At 35.4% G+C, this 24562-nt stretch overlaps 1 protein-coding gene across 6 annotated transcripts in view; it reads right to left on the bottom strand.

The window, feature by feature from the left end:
• The window catches only part of ACAP2 (ArfGAP with coiled-coil, ankyrin repeat and PH domains 2), a 161870-nt gene continuing 138788 nt past the window's right edge, over positions 1481-24562 (bottom strand). For 4 of the 6 annotated variants that reach the window (XM_018046482.1, XM_018046492.1, XM_018046486.1 and 1 more), the window contains 10 exons: positions 19822-20030; positions 19139-19208; positions 16916-17007; positions 15360-15544; positions 14126-14218; positions 12551-12738; positions 12041-12150; positions 10636-10746; positions 8413-8474; positions 1481-2480 (listed from right to left, as the gene is read on the bottom strand). In XM_018046482.1, the coding sequence (XP_017901971.1) occupies positions 2380-2480; positions 8413-8474; positions 10636-10746; positions 12041-12150; positions 12551-12738; positions 14126-14218; positions 15360-15544; positions 16916-17007; positions 19139-19208; positions 19822-20030 (1221 nt within the window). In that variant the 3' untranslated portion in view covers positions 1481-2379. Of the gene's footprint in view, positions 2481-2677; positions 8475-10635; positions 10747-12040; positions 12151-12550; positions 12739-14125; positions 14219-15359; positions 15545-16915; positions 17008-19138; positions 19209-19821; positions 20031-24562 lie in introns of all 6 variants that reach the window. The other 2 variants (XR_001917891.1, XR_001917892.1) reach the window with 1 other exon arrangement.

Here is a 24562-nt window from a genome sequence, read left to right as displayed (position 1 = left end):
CTGCACTGTTAAAGATTTAACTTTCACTTTCTTTGAAGATTTTCTGAAGATATTCAGAACCATGGTCATCTTTAGTGTACTTCAAATACATCTCTAAAAATTAAATTTAAGTAGACACTAATTACTGCCACATTAACAACTCATGACTGAAGCCACAGGAGTCAAGAGTATCTAAGAACTGCTTTCACAACCAAAGACCCCAGAGGTGATCTAGAGACCAAAGGCTGGATCCAAAATGAAACCTACCTAGGCTTCTTCAGATAAAGATCAAAAGGATTCCGAGGATCAAAACTGGAATAGGCACTACAAAGAAAAAGTGAGGCTCTTGTTTCTTCTTTCTTTCTTCCTCTCTTTGTCTCTTTCTTTCTTATCTCAATATATTTCCTTCTCCTTGAGCTTTCTGGATAATTAATTTCAAAGTACACTAACAAAAATGCTACAAATCAGACTTTTGCAAAGCCGGGTGATCTGTGACTCAGAGGTGGAACAGGGAAGATTTAATGTTCCTGTTATTGTTGCGATTAAAATACAAGGTTTTGGAAATTAGCCTTTCCTTAGAAATAATCCATACATATATTTTTATCTTTATCTAATACACAGCAGTTATAACTAAATAAGCACTATATGCATGCAATTTGGTCAAACAAATACAGAACCTTTTCTGTGATGTGAATTTATTTCAGTATAATTCCTGTTTAGATTCTGATTTGATGTTTGGTCAACTTAGAAAACTACTTACTGGTGGGAAAATGTTAGAAAATTTATTATATACCCAATGAAATATTTCTCTACTTATTTGGTAACTCAAGTTTAAAAACCTCTCATTACTTACATATAACTTGAAAAATAAAATTAAATTTAACTACGACAATATTAAAAATTAACCATAGAGCAAATTACTTATTTTATACTCCTGACGAGAGGTCAATCAAAGATGGAATCAAACTAATTTGCAGCATATACACAGAAAATTAATATTTCCATAGTATAGTATATCTATCCAAGTCCATAATATTTTGGAATTCAAGGGTCTGTGATTCATGTAACCAAATACTAAAGCTACATGTGCTGTGCTTAGTTGCTCACTCATGTCCAATTCTTCGAGAACCCCTGGCCTATAGGCCCCCAGGCTCCTCTGTCCACTGGATTCTTCACACAAAATTACTGGAGTGGGTTACTGTGCCCTCCTCCAGGGGATCTTCCCAACCCAGGGATCAAACCCAGGTCTCCCACACTGCAAGCGGATTCTTTACCATCTGGGCTACCAGGGAAGCCTGCATAGATGCTATAATTTAAAAGAATGTATACCATGTACAGTAAGTACATAGGATAGATGTTAGAAGAATTAAAAAGCAATTTATTGCTGTATATTTTAGTATAAACTAAAAAAATGAGTCTTTTTTTCTCTTTTTACAGAGAGACTTTCCTTTCACTAGGAGCAATGGCAAAAATGTACCTTGAAAAGGATACATTTCAAATATAAAATGTTCTACATTATTTTATGTCAACTTTTCCTTTGATAGTTACAATCTGATGAAAGCATAATTTTGCAACATTCAAGTAACCATTGAAACACAGTTTTATTACATCAATAAAATTGTCAAGGTTTTAGGAAATCAACCCAACACTGAAGAACTGTAACTTCTATGAGATCCTTTTGGTAATTGAAAAAAAAAAAAATTTGTCAACGGTTTCTTTTTTGCTTCATAAAATGGAATAAATCTAAAGGACTGAGTTATATCAATCTGTACAGCCACTGTATATATGTTAAAGTACTGGATGTGAGGGATAAACTACATTTATGAGGAAATGAGGTCATGTATCCTCTAGTTCTAATAATTAAATTACATATTGTGTATATAATAGCTACCAAGAAAAAATAAAAACAAAAACTATTTTGAACCACCAACATCCAGGAAGCTAAAGCAAAGACACGTTCTGGAATCAGGCAGGACATCAGGCTCCCACTTGATGCTGACAGGCTTGACTGAACAATCCTGGGCACAGTGCACAGAAGAAAAACATCAATGCCATCATTCATTGGGGAAAAAAGAGATTATTTTGTATAAATTCTTAGCATCTTGTAACCTAGAAGATGGCCTAAGTCCAGATTCAACTTTCATCTATAAAAAACAGCCCTTTAAACAGGCTTTTTTAAAAAAACAAAAATAAAGTAAGTCTTAAAGTAAGTTCCTCTCCCAACTGCTAGAGATCTATGTTTTGATTTATAAAAATATCAATGAATGGGTATCTCTTCTCCAAACCGCGCAACAGCTACTAAAAGTAAGTAGAATTAAAGCAGTAAAAATATGTGAGTTTTCAGATATATACATTAGGGGGTCACTAGATTTACTATTTTCCCCATTCTAAAAAAAAAATTCAAAATTTCTGTGAATCTTGCTGGAAACGATTTAGTTTCTCTGGATTATTGGATGCCATCTGGGAGAAATCACGAAAAATGTCCTGGTAAGTTTCATCACCTGCATGAAAGTAAAATAAGAACACTTTAAAAAATTTATATAAAAAGCATTAATAAACAACATTCATTTTATGACTAGTAACTATTTTACAATTCATGATAATAAAACTTTGTTTAGATGAGCATTTTTTGAAGAAAAAAGACCAACTAAATGGAAGTGCTGACTAAGTATATAATGGAAGAAAAAAAAAACTATACCTGAAAAAAGCACCTCAGATGCAGCCACAGAGGAAAGTTCAGAGTTAGAAAAGAGCAAAGATGCAAGTGTTTTAAAGCAAGTAAAGAAATACATTTATTAACACACAAGAAATAAAAGTCATCCTAAATGAGGTATAATAACAAGGCATTCTTTAAATAAATATTTCCTTTGATCAAGGCCAAAAGAAAAGATCAAAAACAAATATTAATGTTTCTGATGGATGCAAGTTAGTAACAGGACAAAACTGATAACCAGGTGGGAAATTTTAATATTATATTTTAACTAAATCTTAATTTAAATAATATGTGAAAAAGTCTTTATTCAAACTTTAATGCTTAACTAAAACTAATGCATTTAACCTACTTTTTACTAAGCTTAAAAATAATAAAGCCTAGAAAATGACTTTAAAATCATACTTTCACATTTAGTCAATAGTTCATTTACTGTAGGTCATTTGAGCAAGGATGCTATGACAAAAGGGGACTAAATATCAAAGACATCTGTTAAATTAGAATAATACATATGTTGGTTGGTTGTATATGCTCAGTCATGCCCGACTCTTTGTGACCCCATGGACTGTAGCCCCCCTGGCTCCTCTGTCTATGGGATTTTCCAGGCAAGAATACTGGAGTGGGCTGCCATTTCCTACTCCAGGGAATACATGTGTATATACGTACAATTCGCTTGTAGAGAAGATTATAGATACTGATATTATAGCAGATTGAAGACTATTTTTCTTGTGATGAAAAACTAAATATATACACACATATAGGCTAAGTCTTTGGACAAAAGATTTATATAAAATGAAATCTTATTTTCAAGTTAAATCATTCATCATGAATGCTTCATTAAACATATTACTTTTATACAGAGGCTTGTCGTAATTCTGTTTTCAAGATTTAGACTGTCAAATACTGATTTATTGTTAAAGCATGGTCTTATAATTATTCCCCAAAAGACACCTTGCATCCATCTTATTATACACCCATTGCTACAGCTGTTGTTAATAGTGCAGTAAGTTTTGTCAGCTTTTAAAAAGTGAGATTTTTTGAGGCAATAGATGTCATACCAAAAGCTAGAGAATTAGAAAAAAATCAGGGGAAAGTGATAAGATCTAGTAAAAAGGTCTAACAGCATAACTCAAGATTTTCAATAAAAAAATTTTTAATGCTTTTAATATTTAGTCAATGTAAAAAGCAAGTTATTAAAATCTCTATATAGTTTTTCATTTAGCCCTGGAAATTTTCTCATGACCTGAATCAATCACTTTAAAAAGAAAAAAATACAGTAAGAAGAGAAGCCTAATAGGTTGTCTAAGAGTAACATCTAACTCATATATTATTGTAACTAAAATAATAAAGGGTGATATGCTGGAACAACTGGAAAGACAATCCAATTACACCCATGTTTCATTTCATAAAAGTTTACCTCCACATTAGAAGACAAACTACAATCTATTCCCATTTTTAGGCATTCTAAAATATATAAAATAAACTAAGAGACGAACATTAAACATCAATTAACAAACCATACAAAATATTTAAAAGTTTTTCTTATTCTTAGATGCTGAATTCAAATATTTAAAATATTTATTGTAAACATTATAAATATTTTAAAAATACTATTTAAACTGGAGAGTCTGGAATCTTACTTTCCAAGAAAGTTAAAGTGCAGATTATAATACAAAAATACCACACGGATTTTACCATTCAACACCAGAAGGAACTTAAAAGGCACACATTATACATTCAAGAAGAAATAGGAAGAAGGACCTAGCAGGCGCTAATGCCAAACAGCTTACAGATAGCACCAGATGAGCAGTCAATCTTAAGTATTACAACAGTACAATGGCAATATATGGCTTCTACCATTAGCAATGCATATTTTGTATAACAAGCTGTGGGATTTTTTTTTTCTTTTTGTGGTTTTCCAGTTTTTGTTTTTAAATTATCTAGTACCTACTACACAAGTACATTTTAGTAGAACCATTGTACCATGCACAACAGATTATAAGATTTTTTTATTCACTGAATTAAATGTTTCCTTGAAGGAAAGGGTTGGTGCTACACTAATCATTGGTTTCACTTACTGAATACATTTTAAAAGAGTTAATACAGTACAAAAGGAAGTCTAACCTTCACACACATACACAAAACTTTTCATTAATATTCAGTTTCTAACCAAATGTTAATTAAGGGACTATCAATATAATACCTTTCTTAGGCCTCAAAATGTGTTGTCAAAAAGCAAACATGACGTAACAATAGTGACTAAGATATTTAATACAGTTAACACAAATCGAACTACAAATTGAACTTCAATGTGATTCTTTAAATACAATTTTGATCATTCAGAATGTTTCCCATGGCAAATATAACTTGTCTACACTGGAATACATAAACAATAACCCAGAATATGTTGCCCTGGAAAGTTCATAAGTACATTTAACAGTTTATTATAAACAATAAACAACTAACCACCCAATATTTGAAATACTAAGTTAAATTCTTTAAATTACTTAATCACATTCTATTCTCTTCAGCAAGCTAACTCTTCTATGTGCTTGGACAGTTCTGAGTTTTTAAAATGTGGACTGCTATATTTCCACGGATGGTTTAAAATAGTGTTTGATTTTTGGTATTCAGAATAAGCACTGCAACAGCAGCTATGATCCAAGATTTTGCTAATTTTGCTCTTAAAATGTACTCCCCTCAAAGATACAGCAGCCTGGGAGACCCTGCTCCCAGGTGATCAGCGGATGAGCCTGCCCCTCTGGACTGATCACAGCTTCCTTTTTGTAACTGACTGGATCAATGATCAGGCTTCACCAGCAACATACTCACATAATCAGTAGTGGTTCACTAAAGCAGTGATCTTCAACTGGTTGAGAAACTCTGCCAACAATCAAGAGGAGTCACAGAGCCAGAGACCACGGGAACCACCAAACTAGTTTCCAACAATTGAGAGCAGGATGTGATACTGCACGCACCCACTTAGTCCTCCTAAGAGTCGTAGGAACTGACAAGGAGGGACACATCTTCCCCTCAGGAAATGTGTGCTCTTGGGTCACATGGCGAAAAATAGAAAGTCTCAGGTTGTTAGGGTTGTAGACAGAAAGTTCAAAAGTGGAGTTTCCTAGAAACAGGTCCATGATTCCCAAAGATTATATCTGAGTCTTTTAAATGGAAGAGATCTTCATAATGAAAAGACTGAAGATACTTGCATTTTAAAATTACCCAGAATTCTGAGGTTTTCCATCTATTGCTAGGCAACAACAACAACAACAACAACAACAAAGGATCTAGCTAAAACAACCAACCAAAATCTATGAGAGGAAAATTTACAGTGATAAGCAAAGAGGAAAAGAGACCTGCCACCTCAGCAAAAGTATCTGCTCTCCAAAGACTCACAAAGGAAAAGGCTCAGAGAGGGACTGCTGAGCCATCTCACCATGTCACCTGTATAAGTATAAAGTTGTTTTGCTTTAAATACAAGACCACCTAAATGAATTTAAAATCTAGTTATAACCAAATGAAAATCTCATTTTATTCTGCTGGTATACCATTTCCAAACTTCTGCTCTTTTTTAAAAAATCTTTTCTAAACTAAGATTTGACTATAGCAGGAAAGCTTGTGTTTTTTAATAAGCCTTTTTTTCCCTTAAAATTTTCATTCAAACAAATTAGAAAACTCTTATTTTTCTACTGTTGAGCAGAAGGTGCTGTGCTGTGTGCTCAGTGGTGTCCGACTCTTTGCAATCCCATGGACCGTAGCCCACCAGGCTCCACTGTCCATGGACTTCTACAGGCAAGAATGCTGGAGTGGGTTGCCGTTTCCTTCTCCAGAGCAGAAGGTATATACTCATAAACTTATACATACAATGACACTGAAAGAACCATTTGAATGATTCCAGATAGGGGCAGAAGACCCAACAGTTTAGATGGAAATAGAAGCTGCAAGAACATAAGAGGACCTGTCCTTTCAAAGTCCCAGCTCCTCCAGAGAAAAGTCACCTCCTCACCTTCTGACTAATCAGCTGGGTGCAGCTTCATCAGTAAACACCCTAAGGAAAGAGCAGCTGACTAGACATTTACATTGAAAATGTCAAGGAAAAAAAACTGTTTAAGCTAAAATCCTGAAATTCACTCTTATCTTAGCCTATTGGGTCATATTCTTTGAATAATTTTTATTTTAAAGTGCTTAAACACAAAGGCCTCAAAAATGGCCTTATACTTAAGTATATCTGTTACAAAATTATAACATTTTTAAAGTCTAACATTCAAGTTTAAAACAAATGGGTGAAATTCAGAATTAATGCTGAGACTTCACCCTTTATCAGCACTCTTACCTCTTGGTACATCATGAATCAGTCATATTGTTTGATCCATAGGATTAAAGTGGGACACCCTAGATTAGAAGTATCTAGCTGAAGTGCCTCTATTCTCAAAGTTCTTACTTGTTCCCTATTTAAATTAGAAACCCCAAAAGTAATAAATACACTCCTCTGAGAACGGAATGGTCCCATATGTCTTATTATATATATATATAAATCGGGTTAAAATAAAAGTAAAGTAAAAATAAAAGTAAAAATGCTGGCTAAAGCTAGCACAAAGTACAGAAATTTCAAAACACAATTGAACAGGAAAGATAGATGATATTACAAGCCACTTTTAAAATATTAATACTGATTGAAAATAATTAAACATACTCACTGAGAACTGAACAGTCTCAATTATTTTAGTCATGGATTCCTAAAATTTTTAACCAGCATGTATATGAATTTAAAACAGATAAATTAGTAATTCATATACTCAAATTCATGAAACTGGAGATCTAATTATTACTTTCTTCTTTGTGAAGAATGTCTAATCAGGATGTGTTCATCAAAGAATGAAATCTGATCAGCAGCATTTCTTAATTTTCTTACATCTCGACTCAAAGATAAAAATTACGCAAAATGAGACTTGAGCTGATCCTGAGTTGAGATTTCTCTTAATAAGAATACATCTACTTTGCCATCAAGTTCACAAAATGCTGCTTGAAATACTTCCATTTATCCAACAAATATTGTACAATTACTTAGGGCAAAGATAAAATTGGACCTTTTCCCACTACCTTTTAAACTAACTCTATTCCCATTACGGACTTTTTAACCTACTGGTAAACTTTATTTTAAAACCTTTAACTCATTTTTAGGTCAAATACAGAATTCTTAATTCAATAAATGTTTTCTAGGTATTTTCCATACTGACTTTTTATATGTTAACACATAGTGATTTGTCTTTTTTTCCCTGAACACAATTTATAGAAATTCCCTGAATAACCAAAAGAAAACAATTCTGTTATATTCACTTGACAGCCAAAAAGAAAATGACTGTTGTGCTGCTTTAAGTGTATAAAGATACATTATCATTCCATTCACCTCACTGGAATGTATATGGAAGACATCTGTACAGCAGATAAAGAAGTCAGTAGCCAGAGTTAAATACAGCAAGTAAATGCGTACTGTAAAAGGAGTAGTTATGGAGTTTTAAAGGCTCAAGAGTGAGCCACTCCCAAGAATTCAGTAAGTACAGTACATAGCTAACAACTCACAATTTGCAAGTAATTTATAAAAACTCTATACAGTATTTTTAGTTTGCTAAAGAACTATGACTCTTCCAATTGTAAACTGATAAATTCCTGGATGCATTTCTTATATTGCATTTCAGTATGGTTATTAGTAGAATATTGACCTGGCTGTCCATAAAGTCCTTCTGATTCTCGCATCTCTTCATTCATTCTTGCTAAACGTAACCTAAAATTAAAGAATGTTTTAGGTAAGTTATACAGTATAAATATTCATAAACTACTGAATTATATACAACTAAGACATGTACTCATGTAATTTTTTCTTTTACCAGTTATTTGGCCTGAAACAAAAGGACTTTTAGTTTATTAGACCAACAATCTGAGATACAAAGCAAATAATTCTCATGACAAAAGACAATAAAAGATTTCTAATAAGTGAGTTTCAGTTTTAAGCAGGTTCCTTGCAGCACCACCAGCAGCTTGCTTCCTTCAGGCACACAGAATTCCTGACTCTAATGCAACCTGTTAGACTTTAATTGCCAACCTTTGAAATTATTGCTTCTATAAAATGGAAGCAATAGCCTGTCATAAATTCAATCTGGTTCATCCTGAGGTATGGTAGTTCCAAATGTATAAATAGCATGTGTTATCTATAAATACTTGGGATATATTCTGACATACAGACATTATAATAAATGACCATAGGCTACTAAGATTTTCCCACAGTTAACCATATTGATTATATATTCTTTTTGGGTTATTTACCTGGCAGCAGGAAGACCTATAGCAGTGGATTAAGAAAATTAGTGAATTTCCTCTCGTTTTCTTACTAATTTCAAGCAACATTTTGAAACACAAATCTTATCTGTGGTGCCCCTCTCCTACTCTTTTGCCTGTCCTTCAGGCCACCAAATATTCATTGCCCTCCCAGACTTCCATCACCCTCTTCTAATATGCTCTCTCTGGCAACTGCAGCATCTGACACAGGCTGTTTCTTTATCTTCAAAGTACCACAATTTGCTACCATTTCCTTTTTCAACCATTGTGTGAACTCATAACAGCAAGATAAGTAAGTCTCCCTTTTTGGTATTTGAACCTTTCAGAGAGGCTGCCTATTTCAGTAAATTTTAAGTGAAACTGACAGCCTCAAGTAAAACAAAATGAGAAAATTTAGACAATTTGGAAACATATTTTGGGGAAAGAAGGGCCACTACTATAAGAACTGCCTGGGAAGCTGCAGCCAGGGTTAATGTAATTCTGCTGCATCACTCCTATCTTTTCTTTAATCACTTAGCTTTCTCCAATGTTAAGTCTATAATGATTTAATAGATCTAAATTTTCCTACAACAGTCTCCAGAGTAACAATAAACCCTCCAGGGAGGAAGTGAAGCTAGGTACAGAGAAAATACATTTTTCTCTTTTGGTGTTTTGTTTTGTTTTAGTTTGGCAGGGGTCAGGGAGGGGTAATATATATGGCAAGAATTCTCAGTGGGAGCTCTGGAGTTCAAGATAGTCAAGGGAGTTCCTCTTTGTAACTGAATAAAATTCAGTAGTGTAAATGGATTTGTCTTTATTTAGTTAACAGAGAATCAACAATCATGGACTTCATTCAGAATAGAAAGAAAAAGTGATTCATACAACATATGTTTGAGACTTCCTACATAACGGTAAAGGGTAGGTGACAACCACATTCCTAGATTTCAAGTGTAAAGAACAACTTTGATCTAAGATGAAAATCAAAGACCTCAAGGTTCTTTAACAGGTCATATTAATTGTATTCAAACATTCCAAAACAACTCTTTTTACCTCAAAATAGAGTACTCTTGTGAATAATTCTTTCTAAAAAATAATCACAAACAGGTCCCCTAAGTATCAGTGCACAAAGGCAATGCAACTGCAAGTTACTAACATCAATCCAATTGCATTCCCTGCTTATAATGCTCTAATTCTTGAGGTAGTAGTAAAATTGCCCGTTACTAACCAATCCAACTCTCACCCCAGTACTGTACTGAGAGTTAAAGAATCCAGTTCAGAAAAGTCACTGATATTCTATTCCTACTGGCCAGGAAGTGAAACAGAAGTGGCTAAGCACACAGGTTTAGAGACAGAATTCTTGGTTTCAAATTCCAGCTCCACCATTTACTAGTTTCTCAAATTATCTGTAGCTTGGCTTCCTTATAAAATGGGACTTTATTAATAAAAGGGTTGAGGTGGGAACCAAGTAATTTCATGTATGTAACATGCTTCATACATTTACTGTGCTTAGAAAAGTAAATGGCTTCTAGTAAATAACCAAGTTTAAATTTCACACCTACACAGGAAACTCTATGTTAAATCCCTGTATAAGTAATAAAATGTATGGGAAATAATCATGTGAAAACACTTACAAGGTCACTATATCAGCATTAGCTGCTTCCACAGCTATACTCAAAGGGTCCTTCCCTTCTTCATCAGTCGCATGTTGATTGGCACCTCTTTTTAGAAATAAACATACCTGCCTGATATTGCCAATTAAAAAAAAATTAGTATTCACCTTAAAAAATAAGAAGCACTATTTAAAGATATAACATCTTCATTAGGAAATTCTTGATTCATTCTACAAAGATTTATTTTATTGACTATTGCCTCTAATAATAAAAATCTACCATGATCAACATTTTGTAAATCTCAAGGTATTTTCACATTTAATCTGGCAATACATAGTATAGTGGAATGAATAAATTATGGCCCCTACCCTCAGAGAATATTATAAAAAGGTGTACACAGATACCTATAAACTTAAATAAAAAGCACTCAAGGTCATTATCGAGGAAAAGAAGGAAGCCAAGGCAATGTTAACATCACAAAATATTAATGCTAATACAATAGCAACAAATGGGAAGTAATCTTGCTGCTATATTCCTCGCAAATATTCATAACTTCAAGAAACTGACAAAAATGAAAAAATGATAAACTGAGTCTATGAAGTAAAATGGGAATAATCACAATTAAAAAGAAAATAAAAAGGATGAGTTAAATATAAGCTTTTATAAAGAAGAGTTTTTATGATAAAGTTATTGAACTGAATCTTCTTGCTAACAGAGGGAGAGAAAACAAACTAGGATGAAAATAGAAGATTAGTTATAAATAAACATTAAAAAAGGACAGCTTCTTGCCTGTCCAGGTAATAAAAATTGCAGATCATGAGGTATTTTATTTTTAAAAAGTGACCTTTGATACAAATATATAAGGCCAAATTTTGAGTTTATTTGTACCCTCTAGTAGAAAGCCCATTGTATGGCTTTATTGTTCTGTGGATCTAAATACTGGTCCAGAAATCACAACATCACAACAATAGCACAAAATAAGAATTAACTATCTTGTAGGAAAACTAAAATTTACAAAGTTACAAAATTTCCCCCAAATGTGTGTTCTATGTACATAAGGTATAAATATAGAAATACTGTATGTATTTATTTATATGCATAAATACATACAAACACATTAAGTTGTCTTTTAAAACTGCCACAATTTCAATGACAGTTTTAAATTCTAAGAGATCTATATAAATAATTAGTAAAGTTCAAAGTCTGTCAATTTTCTTATTGATAAACAGTATTATTGTTACTTATTGAAAAGTAACAGTATTTTTTTCTGAAATTTTTTTAAATTTCAAGTTCTACCATGACAATGTAAGTCACAGAAAGTAGCACCTTACAAACTACCTAACGATCTTAACCGAAGAGCAAAAGATTATTTCAAATTAATTTTTTCAAATAAAATCTCCTTAAATATATAAGCACAATAGTTTACCCCGTGTGCCCCAAGACGGTGGCATGGTGCAATGGTCCTCGCCCCTGCACATCTCTTTGGTTCACATTAGCACCATTCTGTAGGAGAAACTCGCAGGTAACCAAAGAGCCCTTAGAAGGAAAAAAAGAAGACAACAATGGGCAAAAAGTGAATGACAATGTATTTCTATTAAAAACCAGAGTATTTACTCTAATACCCAAAAAGAGAAAATGCCCCCCAGCAAAAGCAGAGAAATGATAAATTATATTATTTTCTTCCCAAGAACTACTAACTGAGATTCTATTTGCAGTCTGCAATCTAGCAAAACCCACTACTTTCATTACTAGAATTCCCTTCCATGAAGAAAAAAATTGAACTTACACAAAGCGATATTCAGAAATAACTACTAGCTGCTGCTTCCATTTTCCAACCCACCTCTTGAAGCAAACAATAATGTAAAGTTATGCTCAAAATGAATTACGATTTTTTATGTTCTATTACCACTGAAAACCTGAATTTACAAATTCATACCCCTAATACAGCCTGAATAAGTGGTGTTGCTTTGTTTTCCTCGGAATTAGACCAGTTCACATCTGCGCCGTGAGCCAAAGCCTCAGCCATTTTAGGAAGATTTTTTTCATATGAAGCCCTATAAAGCTGGAGTCCTGGATTAAAATGTTTAGAGTCAAGAAACACAGAAGAATCTTGCCTTTCTGCCTCTGAAAAACAAACACACATAAATAAAAATGAGCCCTTGGCAGGGAGGGAGAGAATGGGAAGTCACTGCATCTTGTTTTTTGTAGGGTAAGAATTCTGGAGATAGACGGTGGCAATGGCAGCACAAAAGTGTGACTGACGTAATGCCACTGAGCTGTACACCTGAAAATGGTTACGATGCTAAATTTTTATAGTATATGTAACTTACCACAGCTTTTTAAAAAATCAAACTCTTACTTGTATCACAGTATGAAGTTGTGATGTAAGATTTTCACAAAGGTACCTTATTTCCTATAGACTAATCACTCCCCACAGCCTTCTTCTCTTTGAAATACATTGACTAGTACATCAGGTCTCTGTGATCTTGCCAGTATCTGACACGTAGGTTGATTACTCTGTATTAGACTAAAATTAGGTATCTGACTATAAGCCTGGACTTAGGGACTCAGAAGACGCAGTAACAACCCCAAAAGAATTTCACTACTAGACCAAACCTCACTTTATTCCTGGGATGGTCCAACACCATCACAATTTGCAGTACAAGCAGTTCAAATAACATAAAGAATGCTTTCTATCGAGTATTCTGCAAAATCAAAACCACTGAAATCATAAAGGAGAGAATATAGGAGGAAAGTACAAGTTAGAAGAAAAACCTGTTTGGAGGAGATGGGGGGTGGGCATCCGTAATTGTGGGATGGAGGGTGGGTTTGCTGATCTCTTTCTCCTGACAAGAAAAGACTTCCAGGGACTTTCCTCTTGCAAGGAGGGTAAGAATCCACCTGCCAATGCAGGGGATGGGGATCCCCTGGTCTGGGGAGATTCCACATGCCAAGAAGCACACATGCCCATGTGCCCCAACTACTGAGCCTGTGCTCTAGAGCCCACAGATTGCAACTACTAAAGCCCAGGCAGCTAGAACTAGAGCCTGTGCTTTGCAACGAGAGAAGCCACTGCACTGAGAAGCCTGCACACCTCAACTAGACAGCAGGCCCTACTCATCGCAACTAGAAGAAAGCCCACGCAAAGAAAAAAATGAAGACCCAGTGCAGCCAAAAATAAATATATGTAATTATATACAAAAAACGACAGTCCCCCAAAAGATAACGGGTAATAAGACATAAGTTCACATGCATTAAAAATCACCTTTAGTTATTGACAAGTTACTTTCAGCACATGTCATGAGGCTTAGAAAAATACACAGCTAGGAAAGAACTTCCAAATATGAAAAGAAATAGCTGCTTTCTCATTCAGCAGTATAACTTCCCCTTAGTATCTTCTAAAAGATTAACCACTTCCTTTAGAAACTATTCAATCAGACTTGGCATTTCACATTTCACGTGCATTTTTCAGCGAACAATATCATTTAACACTAACTTTCACCAAACTCACCAGTTTCATATAAACTATTGGCTGACACTGTGGAGGGTAAAGATTCTCTTCCATCATCAGAGCTCTGCTGGATTCCACTGTCATTACTTTTGACTGTTATAAAGAAAAACCAGCTAGAGATTAAAGTTTTGAACCATTAAGAAAAAAGTCCAACAAACAACGAGATTCTAAAAGGAACTCTGAAACATCAACATGAACTCAGCCACCACCAGAATAAACTTTTCACAATTTTAATTCTTTGGTACACTTCACTTATCAAAATATGAATCAGTCATGAAGCCTAGGAATAAACTTATTTTCAGAGTCGTAACATATCTCATTCTCATTACCCCAGCGTGTGTCAGGGATAGTAGAGTCGATTTATCGTATGACGGTAAGCAATGTGCAATTCTGAGACAATGGGTAACGTCTAGAGAAATGGCCACACCACACAATGACCACTGGCACAGACTTGGAATGCTCCACAAGAGCAGTACTTACTACTACGTAGCTTTGAAGAAGTATCAAAGTAGGAGAAGAGTGAATCTAGCTCATCAGGACAGAAGAGAGACTCCCGCCTGGCCTCGTCGCTATTTACAGCAACCACTGGGGACATGCAAGTTAGCAAAGCACAAAGCAGGCCACAAGAAGGGAAGAGGGCAGGAAAAAACGTTATTGGGAAAATTTCAGGAGGAAGAAACAGGAAGGATATTAGGTGGTTAATCAGATATTTAGGGTTTTTTGCATGATAGATCTATAATTCCCATCTCCCCTTGCATTTTAAACAGTTTTATTCCCTAGAATAGATACATTACAGTTGGCCCTTAAACGACACAGGTTTAAATTACGCTGTCCACCTATACATACATTTTTTTTCAGTACAAAATACTAGAGTACCACATGATCTGGGATTGGCAGAACTCATGGATGCGGAACCAGTGATACAGAGGAACTGCAGAGCAGATACGGAAGCAGCACATATATGGAGGGCCAACTAAAAATTACATGTGAATTTTCAACTGAGTGCAGAGTTGGTACCTCAACCCCTGAGTTTTTTCAAGGGTCAACTGTATGTAGGAATGTGAATTACCAGGAGACTGTTTATATTTAACTATTTTAAAGACAGAGAAATCCAATTTTTCCTTAGGATATATAGAAGAAGATATATTTTCAGCATTTACAAAATCTACAACAGCTACTAATTCAGAAACTAAGCAAACAGCAAATTATACAAACAGCAAATAAACTGTAATACCTGAACTCTGAGGAGATGCTCTAATTTGTTCACTTGGCCCAAGTTTAGACATGCTCAGCCTCTTTTCTTCACAACTTTTGGAGACAATCTTTTTTTCCTGCTCAGGAGGTGATGATGACATAGAGTATTTATCCACAAATTTCCTCTCCACATATTTTGCTCTGATATACGCCTCTTTCTCCTGTCTGGTTGGTATACATAAACATGTCATGATGTTCTGCTTAATCTCTTAGCATGACCAATAGTGAAAAGAAGTCATTACATACTGAATTTTTCAAAGAAAGTCACTAAACATAATACTAGTTAAAATGTTTTATGTATTTACAACATTCTGCAACATGTTTTCCTTCCAAATATTTAATGAACTATGATTTCATGTTTAAATGAATATAAATAATCAACCAACTGAAAAGTCACAAGTATTAACATAGCATTCTTATTCTCTTAATTTCTATGCTCATTCATTTCTACACATATTCCCTGTTGATTTTTAAAGAATGAAAACAATACCCAAACACTTAAAATTTACAGAAATTAACTTCAATTCTATTTTTACTCCAATAAATAATGTCACACACTGAATTACCACTAGTCATGACCATTAGTTTTCATAAGACAACTACTTTAACACAACACAGCATTTTTAACTTAAAGGGGACCAAAAAAAGTATCACACTTAAAATTTTTGATTTATGATACAACTATAAAACTTGTCAAGTTTCTTCTATACCTTCTCCTACTTACATCTTTCTAAAATGCCTAAGTCTTTGGCTAAAATAGGATATCTCAAGGTCTGAGATAACTCAATCATGGTTTTGCATAAATATAAGAATCTGATTTAAACGGTATTGGTTTAGAGAGCAATAACTTTTAAAAAGTATTAATTATCATAAAGATATAGTCAAATATAGGATTATGGCAAAGTTTTAATATCTAATATAAAGAAACATAAAGACTAAAAATAACATGAACAACAAAACTAATTATCCACATTGAAGGCACTCTTTGCCACTTCATTCAGTAAGTCTCCATGAACAGGACTGGAAGTAAAACTTAAAACACAGCAACTAAGCAAGTACTCTCCCTTACCAGAAGTCACCCTTTTCAACTGTAATCCTTCAATATAAAAATGCGATGTAGGAAATATGTAGTTAACAAGTATTTGCTAAACAAAGTCAAAAATGCAAAAATTATTCATTGTAGGTATAGAAACTTGACCCTTGGAAACATTAATGAACAGATTTATCTCTTTTTAAAGGCCTGCAACTAATAGAACTTTGTCTACTTTACCTGGTAGTAAGAGGTTTTACATTTCTTTGCAGAGCCTTAATTTTTAAGCTTCTCTCTCATCTAGAGATTATAATTTATTATCTAACTATAAAATACAATCTAATTAACAAACCCAAGATAGAAACAGCCACATTTTAACCGAAGCAGTAATGATCTCTCTGAACCATTCTGTTTCAATATTACATATCAATTAAAGGGAAATAAAATAATAGCTATATTTAAGATGGGGGAGATGAAGTAACATTTTAACACAACTGAAATAGTACCTTTGTCCTGGATGCGGTTTCTTTATTCCCATTTTTTCCAAATTCGCTTCATAAACTCTATTTATAACATCATTCCCCAACTCACACATAAGCTGTTTGGCAGAAAGACAGAAAATAAGCTATAATTTCCTAAAAAATACTATATTAATCCTTAAGCAAATACTTAATTCTTTGCAAGTTCTGAAAATGCATATATCACAATGATGCTGAAAGTTAAAACAAAATGAAGTGAGGACTGAGAGCATTATCAGCATTTTTCCATTTTTTACCAGAATACCTCCCTTAGAAGATTACTACTCTTTAAGACACATATTCTGCCAGACTTCTATCCCTCCGCTGTGGTTAGCACAAGGCTATATACTCACAACATCAGCTAAGTTAACCAAAAAAAAGAAGCCTAAGTCCAGATAGGTTAAGTTTTAAACAACTCAGAACTGAAGCCAACTATTTTCTCCTTGGGCTTCCCTGGTGGCTCGGACGGTAAAGAATCTGCCTGAAATGCAGGCGACCTGGGTTCAGTTCCTGGGTAGGGAAGATCTACTGGAGAAGGAAATGGCGACCCACTCGAGTACTCTTGCCTGGAGAATACCATGAAGAGAGGAGCCTGGCAGGCTACAGTCCATGGGGTTGCAAAGACTCAGACATAACTGAATGACTAACACACACACACATTTTCTCCTTAGATTTTATTTACATTTCTAAATACTGCTTTAATATTTTTTTGAAAGTATCAGACAGCTGTGTCTCAACCAAAATTTCTAAAATGAATCCACTGAGTTCATATCTACCCACAGTTGACGCAGAAATTAGATTTCTAGCTCCCACCCCCCACTTACTTCTTCTTTGGATTCATATCAATTTATAGAATCTATAAAAATAGGGCTCTATCATACGAGCCAACTTATCACTTCCATTTAGAGGTTTACACAATAATTCCACAAAGAAAACTTTTTTACTTTATATAACTGAAAGGATTATGAGTTTATCTATGGATTAAAAACACAAATGCATTAAGAAACACAATTTTCAGACAGAAATAAATATAGAATACACTACAACCTTTAAGCTAACATTTTTTACAATAGGTAAACTAAACAGTGGGAATTAAAATGGATACACTATTAATCAGTATAAATTTTGAAAGTCTTGGGCTTCCTGGTAACTGAGGTGGTTAAGAATCCGCCAGCAATGCAGGAGACCCCAGTTCGACTCCTGGGTTGGGAAGATCTGGAGACGGTATAGGCTACCCATTCCAGTATTCTTGGGCTTCCCTGGTGGCTCAGCTGGTAAAGAATCTGCCTGCAATGCGAGACACCTGTGTTCAATCCCTGGGTTGGGTAAATCCCCTGGAAAAGGGTAAGGCTACCCACTCCAGTATTCCAGCCTGGAGAATTCCTACAGTCCATGGGGTCGCAAAGAGCTGGACATGACTGGGAGACTTTTACTTTCACTTATTAAAAACCCAGTTGTGATCTAAAATTACTTATGACACTTTCATAGATATGAATTCTTACACAGGGAAAAAGGATGTCTTAGTTTGAAGACTACCATCCCTGACAAATATAAATTTTCAAATGTGTCTATGTTAAATCCTCATGGAGTCGGACATGACTGAGCGACTAAACTGAACTGATGCTAAAATAATGCCATAATAACATGATATACCAATCTGTTATGCAGCTCACTATGACAATATCTCATATTCTTAATAAAAATTTATATAATTACAAAATATTAAGGCACAAAATCTAATTTCTGAGAAAACATAAAAATGCAACGGTGCTAGTTTCCTTAAAAAGTGAACGGACATACAATTAAGAGTGCTACTTAAGCTTAGAAACTTAAAAAAAACAGTAAGAAAACACCAGATTTGCCAAAATCACTTCAGATATATTCCAATATAATTTAATTCACTGTTGGCATTGAGAAACTCATACATTTGCAAATCTAGATTCTAAAATATTGACTTTTGGGGATTCCCTGGTGGTCCAGTGGTTAGGACTCCGCCCTTCCACTGCAGAGGGCACAGGTTTGATTCCTTGTTGGGGAACTAAGATCTTGCATAGCCAAGTGGCAAAAGAATAAATACATTTTAAAAATCTTGACTTTTATGTGAAAACATAAAATATTTTATTTTTTTTAATTTAAATTTATTTATTTTAATTGGAGGCGAATTACTTTACAATATTGTATTGGTTATTTTAAAGCAAATATTTATTTTACCTTTAAAAGTTCAGGCTCCCAGGTATCCAAAGTTAAAGATCGCACTTTTGAGAAATGAACTCCAAGACTCCTAAGTTGGAAAAAGAAAAGACTGCATCAATACACGGAGAAGGTGATAGCACCCCACTCCAGTACTCTTGCCTGGAAAATTCCACGGATGGAGGAGCCTGGTAGGCTGCAGTCCATGGGGTCGCTAAGAGTCGGACATGACTGAGCAACTTCACTTTCACTTTTCACTTTCATGCATTGGAGAAGGAAATGGCAACCCACTCCAGTGTTCTTGCCTGGAGAATCCCAGGGATAGGGGAGCCTGTTGGGCTGCCGTCTATGGGGTCGCACAGAGTCGGGCACGACTGAAGCGACTTAGCAGCAGCACCATCAATACATAAAACTTTCAAATCTCTATTTGCACATTATGTAAGTTATTTTTCTATCTCAATGTGACACAGTCTCTAATATAGCCCTCAATACATATATAAATATGGACAGATCTTCTGGTTAATGGTGAATCCAAGTCCTCAAAATCACTTCACAAACCAGAATTTTATCCACTTCATAAAAGGTACAAAGACACAAACTGGCAGCCAAATTAGGCAGGAGGGAAAGTCCTCTAACCATTGGGACACAAAAATTTACATGTGTTTAACCAAAAGAAGTCTCTCACCCCAGGTGGGCCTACTCACCGATGAATCCCAGAACACTCAATACACAGGGTGATGCCCAGGTTGATGCTGGCCCACCGTGGGTCTGCCAGACCACAGTCACAACAGCTGGCATTCCCAGGTATACACTGGACTCGCTGCAATGCACTTTCTCCTTTTAATAGCTTATCTTTTGACTCATTTCCAGAATCCAGGCTCCCTGTGGATGGAGATGATTTCTTATCCAGCTTCTAAAAGAATTAAGATTTAAAAAAACAAAAAAGGATTGTAATACTACATTGCATACTACATGCTCCAAACAAAAGCTGCCAATCAACAATATGAAGGCCTATAATGGGCCTAAGAAGGACACTGTTCTAAACACTGGGGGTTCAAGAATGAAAATACACAGCATCTGCCATCAATTGGCCTTTAGTCTCATACAGAGAAGCACATTAATAATAAAAAATAACTTGATACAATGACTGTCTACACAAGATAAAAAGGCAAAGAAAAAGAGGAACAGGAATTGAGCATGCAGGATGAGAGACAGAGAGAGTATGCATGAGACTATTAAGACTCAAGAAAAAAATAAATACTATTTTATACCAAGTTTTTCCAAGGTATTCAATGAACTGCAAGCAAGTTGTTTCAATTACTGCAGTGAATTACTGAAAATGGTATGGCCTTTTACTAAAGAACAGATCAACTGCATAATTATAATTACAGAGTGAATCAACAATATAACGCACAAGTCTAAAAGCTCATGAGAAACCAGGAGAAAAGCAAAAGGTGGCAGATAAGCAAAAAACTAATTTTTTAAGTGCACAGCAAAGAATATACCAATAATGACCAAGTACAAAAACGGAGTTTGGGGATCCTACGTAAATAAATATATGGCCTAAAAAGTCTTTTGGTTTTAAAACATTTCAACTTTAATAAGCCAGTATTTTAGGACAGAATTCACACAAATATAATCTTGCCCTTCTTGAAAACTCAATTCAATAGCCGTTAAGTGTGGCTAAGCAAAGAAAGTGTGGGGATATGGTATTACAGAGAGGACTGTGCTGGGTGAGGAGCATACCCTCAGATGAGAGTGACCCCATGCAGGTTGTTGGTTGCCAAGCAGGAGAAGAAGGGTTTCTGCATAGGGAGACAGTCTAACAAAGGCAACGAGAGCCTGAAGACAGAGAGGAACCACCAAGTGGTAGTGCCACCTGGTGTGAGGTATTAGTCTGGCAGGTGGCAAATGGCAGCAGAGAAAGCATACTCGTCACAACAGGGGGACTGAGCATATAAGCAAACTGCTAAAAATAAAGGGAAATCAGATTTCTTACTTCAGAGAAAGGAGTTATTTATATGAAAAGGGAGAAAGTTAGAACAAACCCGATTGTATTACATTAGGACTGGAGATGACAACAGGCGCCCTAATGGTTTTAATATAAATATATTTATAAAGCAGTAAAGATGCAAATGTATATATGCACATGTATATTCCCTTATCTTGCTTTCTAAAACTATTCTCTACCCAAAAGAGCTAGTGTACTTTGGAGAAACTGCTGATTTCAAGGCTGGTGCAGAGAAAGTACAAGAAGATGAACTCAAGACATCTCATCATGCTAGAAGGTAGGGAAGAACTTCAAGATTGTTGGGGAAATGTCAAAAGGTTACAGAATCCAGGGCTCCACTAGAGAAACGAGTCAATCTGAGCAATAAAACAAATAATGATAGCAATGAATCATGATACATTAAATAAAACAGGGTTGTATCCTCATATAATTACATTTAAAAATTAAAGTTTGAATAGGAAAGAATATTTACATAGTCTCAAAGTACATACTCCCTGTACATACAAAATACTATTACAAAGACAGTATTTCAGTAGAGATGTCTAGCATGCATTACCTTAATCAAGTGATCAAAGTTAACATCACCAAAAATGGAACAAATCAAAATCTCAGGCCACCTAAGAAGATGCAGTGAGAAGAACACAGCATCATTTATACAATATTCCTACCAACAGTGCACAACTTTGTAAGTAAACATATCAACAATGGGGGATATTCTACCAAAGTGTGCAATCTTCAATACAATCAAGGTCAAGAAGGTCAAAACAGATGGGGAAACAGTGGAAACAGTCTCAGACTTTATTTTGGGGGGCTCCAAAATCACTGCAGATGGTGATTGCAGCCATGAAATTAAAAGACGCTTACTCCTTGGAAGAAAAGTTATGACCAACCTAGATAGCATATTCAAAAGCAGAGACAATACACTGCCGACTAAGGTCCGTCTAGTCAAGGCTATGGTTTTTCCTGTGGTCATGTATGGATGCGAGAGTTGGACTGTGAAGAAGGGTGAGCGCTGAAGAATTGATGCTTTTGAACTGTGGTGTTGGAGAAGACTCTTGAGAATCCCTTGGTCTGCAAGTAGATCCAACCAGTCCATTCTGAAGGAGGTCAGCCCTGGGATTTCTTTGGAAGGAATGATGCTAAAGCTGAAACTCCAGTACTTTGGCCACCTCATGCGAAGAGTTGACTCATTGGAAAAGACTCTGATGCTGGGAGGGATTGGGGGCAGGAGGAGAAGGGGACGACCGAGGATGAGATGGCTGGATGGCATCATGGACTCGATGGATGTGAGTCTGAGTAAACTCCAGGAGTTGATGATGCACAGGGAGGCCTGGGGACGCTGCGATTCATGGGGTCACAAAGAGTCAGACACGACTGAGCAACTGAACAGAACTGATTACCAAAACCGAAGGAAACTGAAGAATCATAACAACTAAAAGAAACCTGTGCTTCTAGACTGGATCTTTTTGCTGTAAAGAACATTACTGGGACAACTATTAAAACTTGGCATTTGAGAATTAAATGGTAGTAATGTACCAATGCTCATTTCTTGATTCTGATTATACAGGAGAAATGTCCTAGTTGTGGGAAGAACTCACTAAATTAATAATGGGCGGTGTAGCATGTATTAGCTGCTTACTCTGAAATAGTTCAGGGGAAAATTTTTTGCATTACTTGGAACTTCTCTGTAAGTTATAGATTACTTTAAAATTTTAAAAAGAAATAAAACCCATGTTACTAAACCATATTTCATAATGTGAATTAGCTTGTAAGCAATTATCATACAGAAAAAGGATGTCAATGCACAAATCATGCTGGTTCACTCTCAGTATTCCTTTATTAGCTAATGCTTTTCCAACCAGTCCATTCTGAAGGAGATCAGCCCTGGGATTTCTTTGGAAGGAATGATGCTAAAGCTGAAACTCCAGTACTTTGGCCACCTCATGCGAAGAGTTGACTCACTGGAAGAGACTCTGATGCTGGGAGGGATTGGGGGCAGGAGGAGAAGGGGACGACCGAGGATGAGATGGCTGGATGGCATCACTGACTCGATGGACGTGAGTTTGAGTGAACTCCAGGAGTTGGTGGTGGACAGGGAGGCCTGGCGTGCTGCGATTCGTGAAGTCGCAAAGAGTCGGACACGACTGAGCGACTGAACTGAACTGAACTGAACTTTACACCAAATTAGAGAAGCTGAAAGCAAAGTACAGTAACACAGGAGAACCTGGGCTGGACACCTCAAGGAATACAGGACTGGAAACGACACCCATCTTTCACTCTTCTTGGCGCATTTTGGCCATGCGCTATGACTTGAAAGTGTTTACTACACCATTCTCTCTGATAGTTATGTGTTTTGCACATGTCACCAAAGCCTCAACCCTTCTGTACACTTCCTTTAAGCTATCTTCACCAATTTTTAAAGCTAAGTCCTACCTGTCCTCTATACTATAGTGTTTATTTATTAGGAATTCAACTGTGCTAATATTTTTATTGAGATTTAAAAGTTTCTAAAATTATTCAAGTTACAAACTCAGGTAGGTTTTAGGTTGGCCCTATCTCTATTTTTCCTGTAATCCCTACTATTTCTGGTGTACGATTCTGCTAACACAAGCATTTCAGCAATCCGCTAGCTTCTTCATCAATATGATCTGGATACACATCTAAATGTGTTCCCTCTCACAACTCTGCTAAACACTAGAGAAATTTTTCAAGGCATCACCTGAGTCCTTATTGGACAAAGGTGTGATAATATGAATGTGAAAAAAGAGTAATTACCACAGTTAATTGGGACCCATTGTGTTTTTAAAAATCTGGGAGTTTATAATGATATCCCCCAAAACATTATCTGTCCCCACTTCAGGTAGCTAATAAATCAACCAAATGTGGTAATTAAAAGCAAAAATTTAAGCCTCTCTTATTAAACTAAATAGCTCCAATGATAAAGAAAACCTATATTTCACATAAGAATGCAAGTTAATAAATGGATATGGGAAAAGAATTAGAAAATCATCATTTTGCAAATTCCCAATAAAATTACAAATTCAGCTACAAAACTATTAAATGAATGGTTGATGGGGCCTAGACTTTATAGGGTTAAAGTAAGACAAAGTAGATTTGTAATGCAAAGGAATGAAGTATTAACAGACTGGGAACAAGAAAGGAAATGTGCCATGACAATGAAGGGATCACACTGTCATCTCCCTAATCCACGTCTGCTTTATCTTCACAAAGAAGATTTTTGCATTAGCAATGGTAGGGTAACAATATTGTATTTCTCTCATTGCAATATGAAGTATACACATCACCTATGTTATAATCTATGACAAGGAATTCTCCTGGAACAGAAAGTCTAACCTTTTCAGCAAGTCACTGTCATGGGGAAAAAAAAAAAAGAAGGAACTATTCTAGACTGAAAGACAAGGAACACTGGACTA

The sequence above is a fragment of the Capra hircus genome, chromosome 1 (assembly GCF_001704415.2).
Source record: "Capra hircus breed San Clemente chromosome 1, ASM170441v1, whole genome shotgun sequence".
Classification (NCBI taxonomy): Eukaryota; Metazoa; Chordata; class Mammalia; order Artiodactyla; family Bovidae; genus Capra; species Capra hircus.
This window is presented reverse-complemented; position numbering and strand designations above follow the sequence as displayed.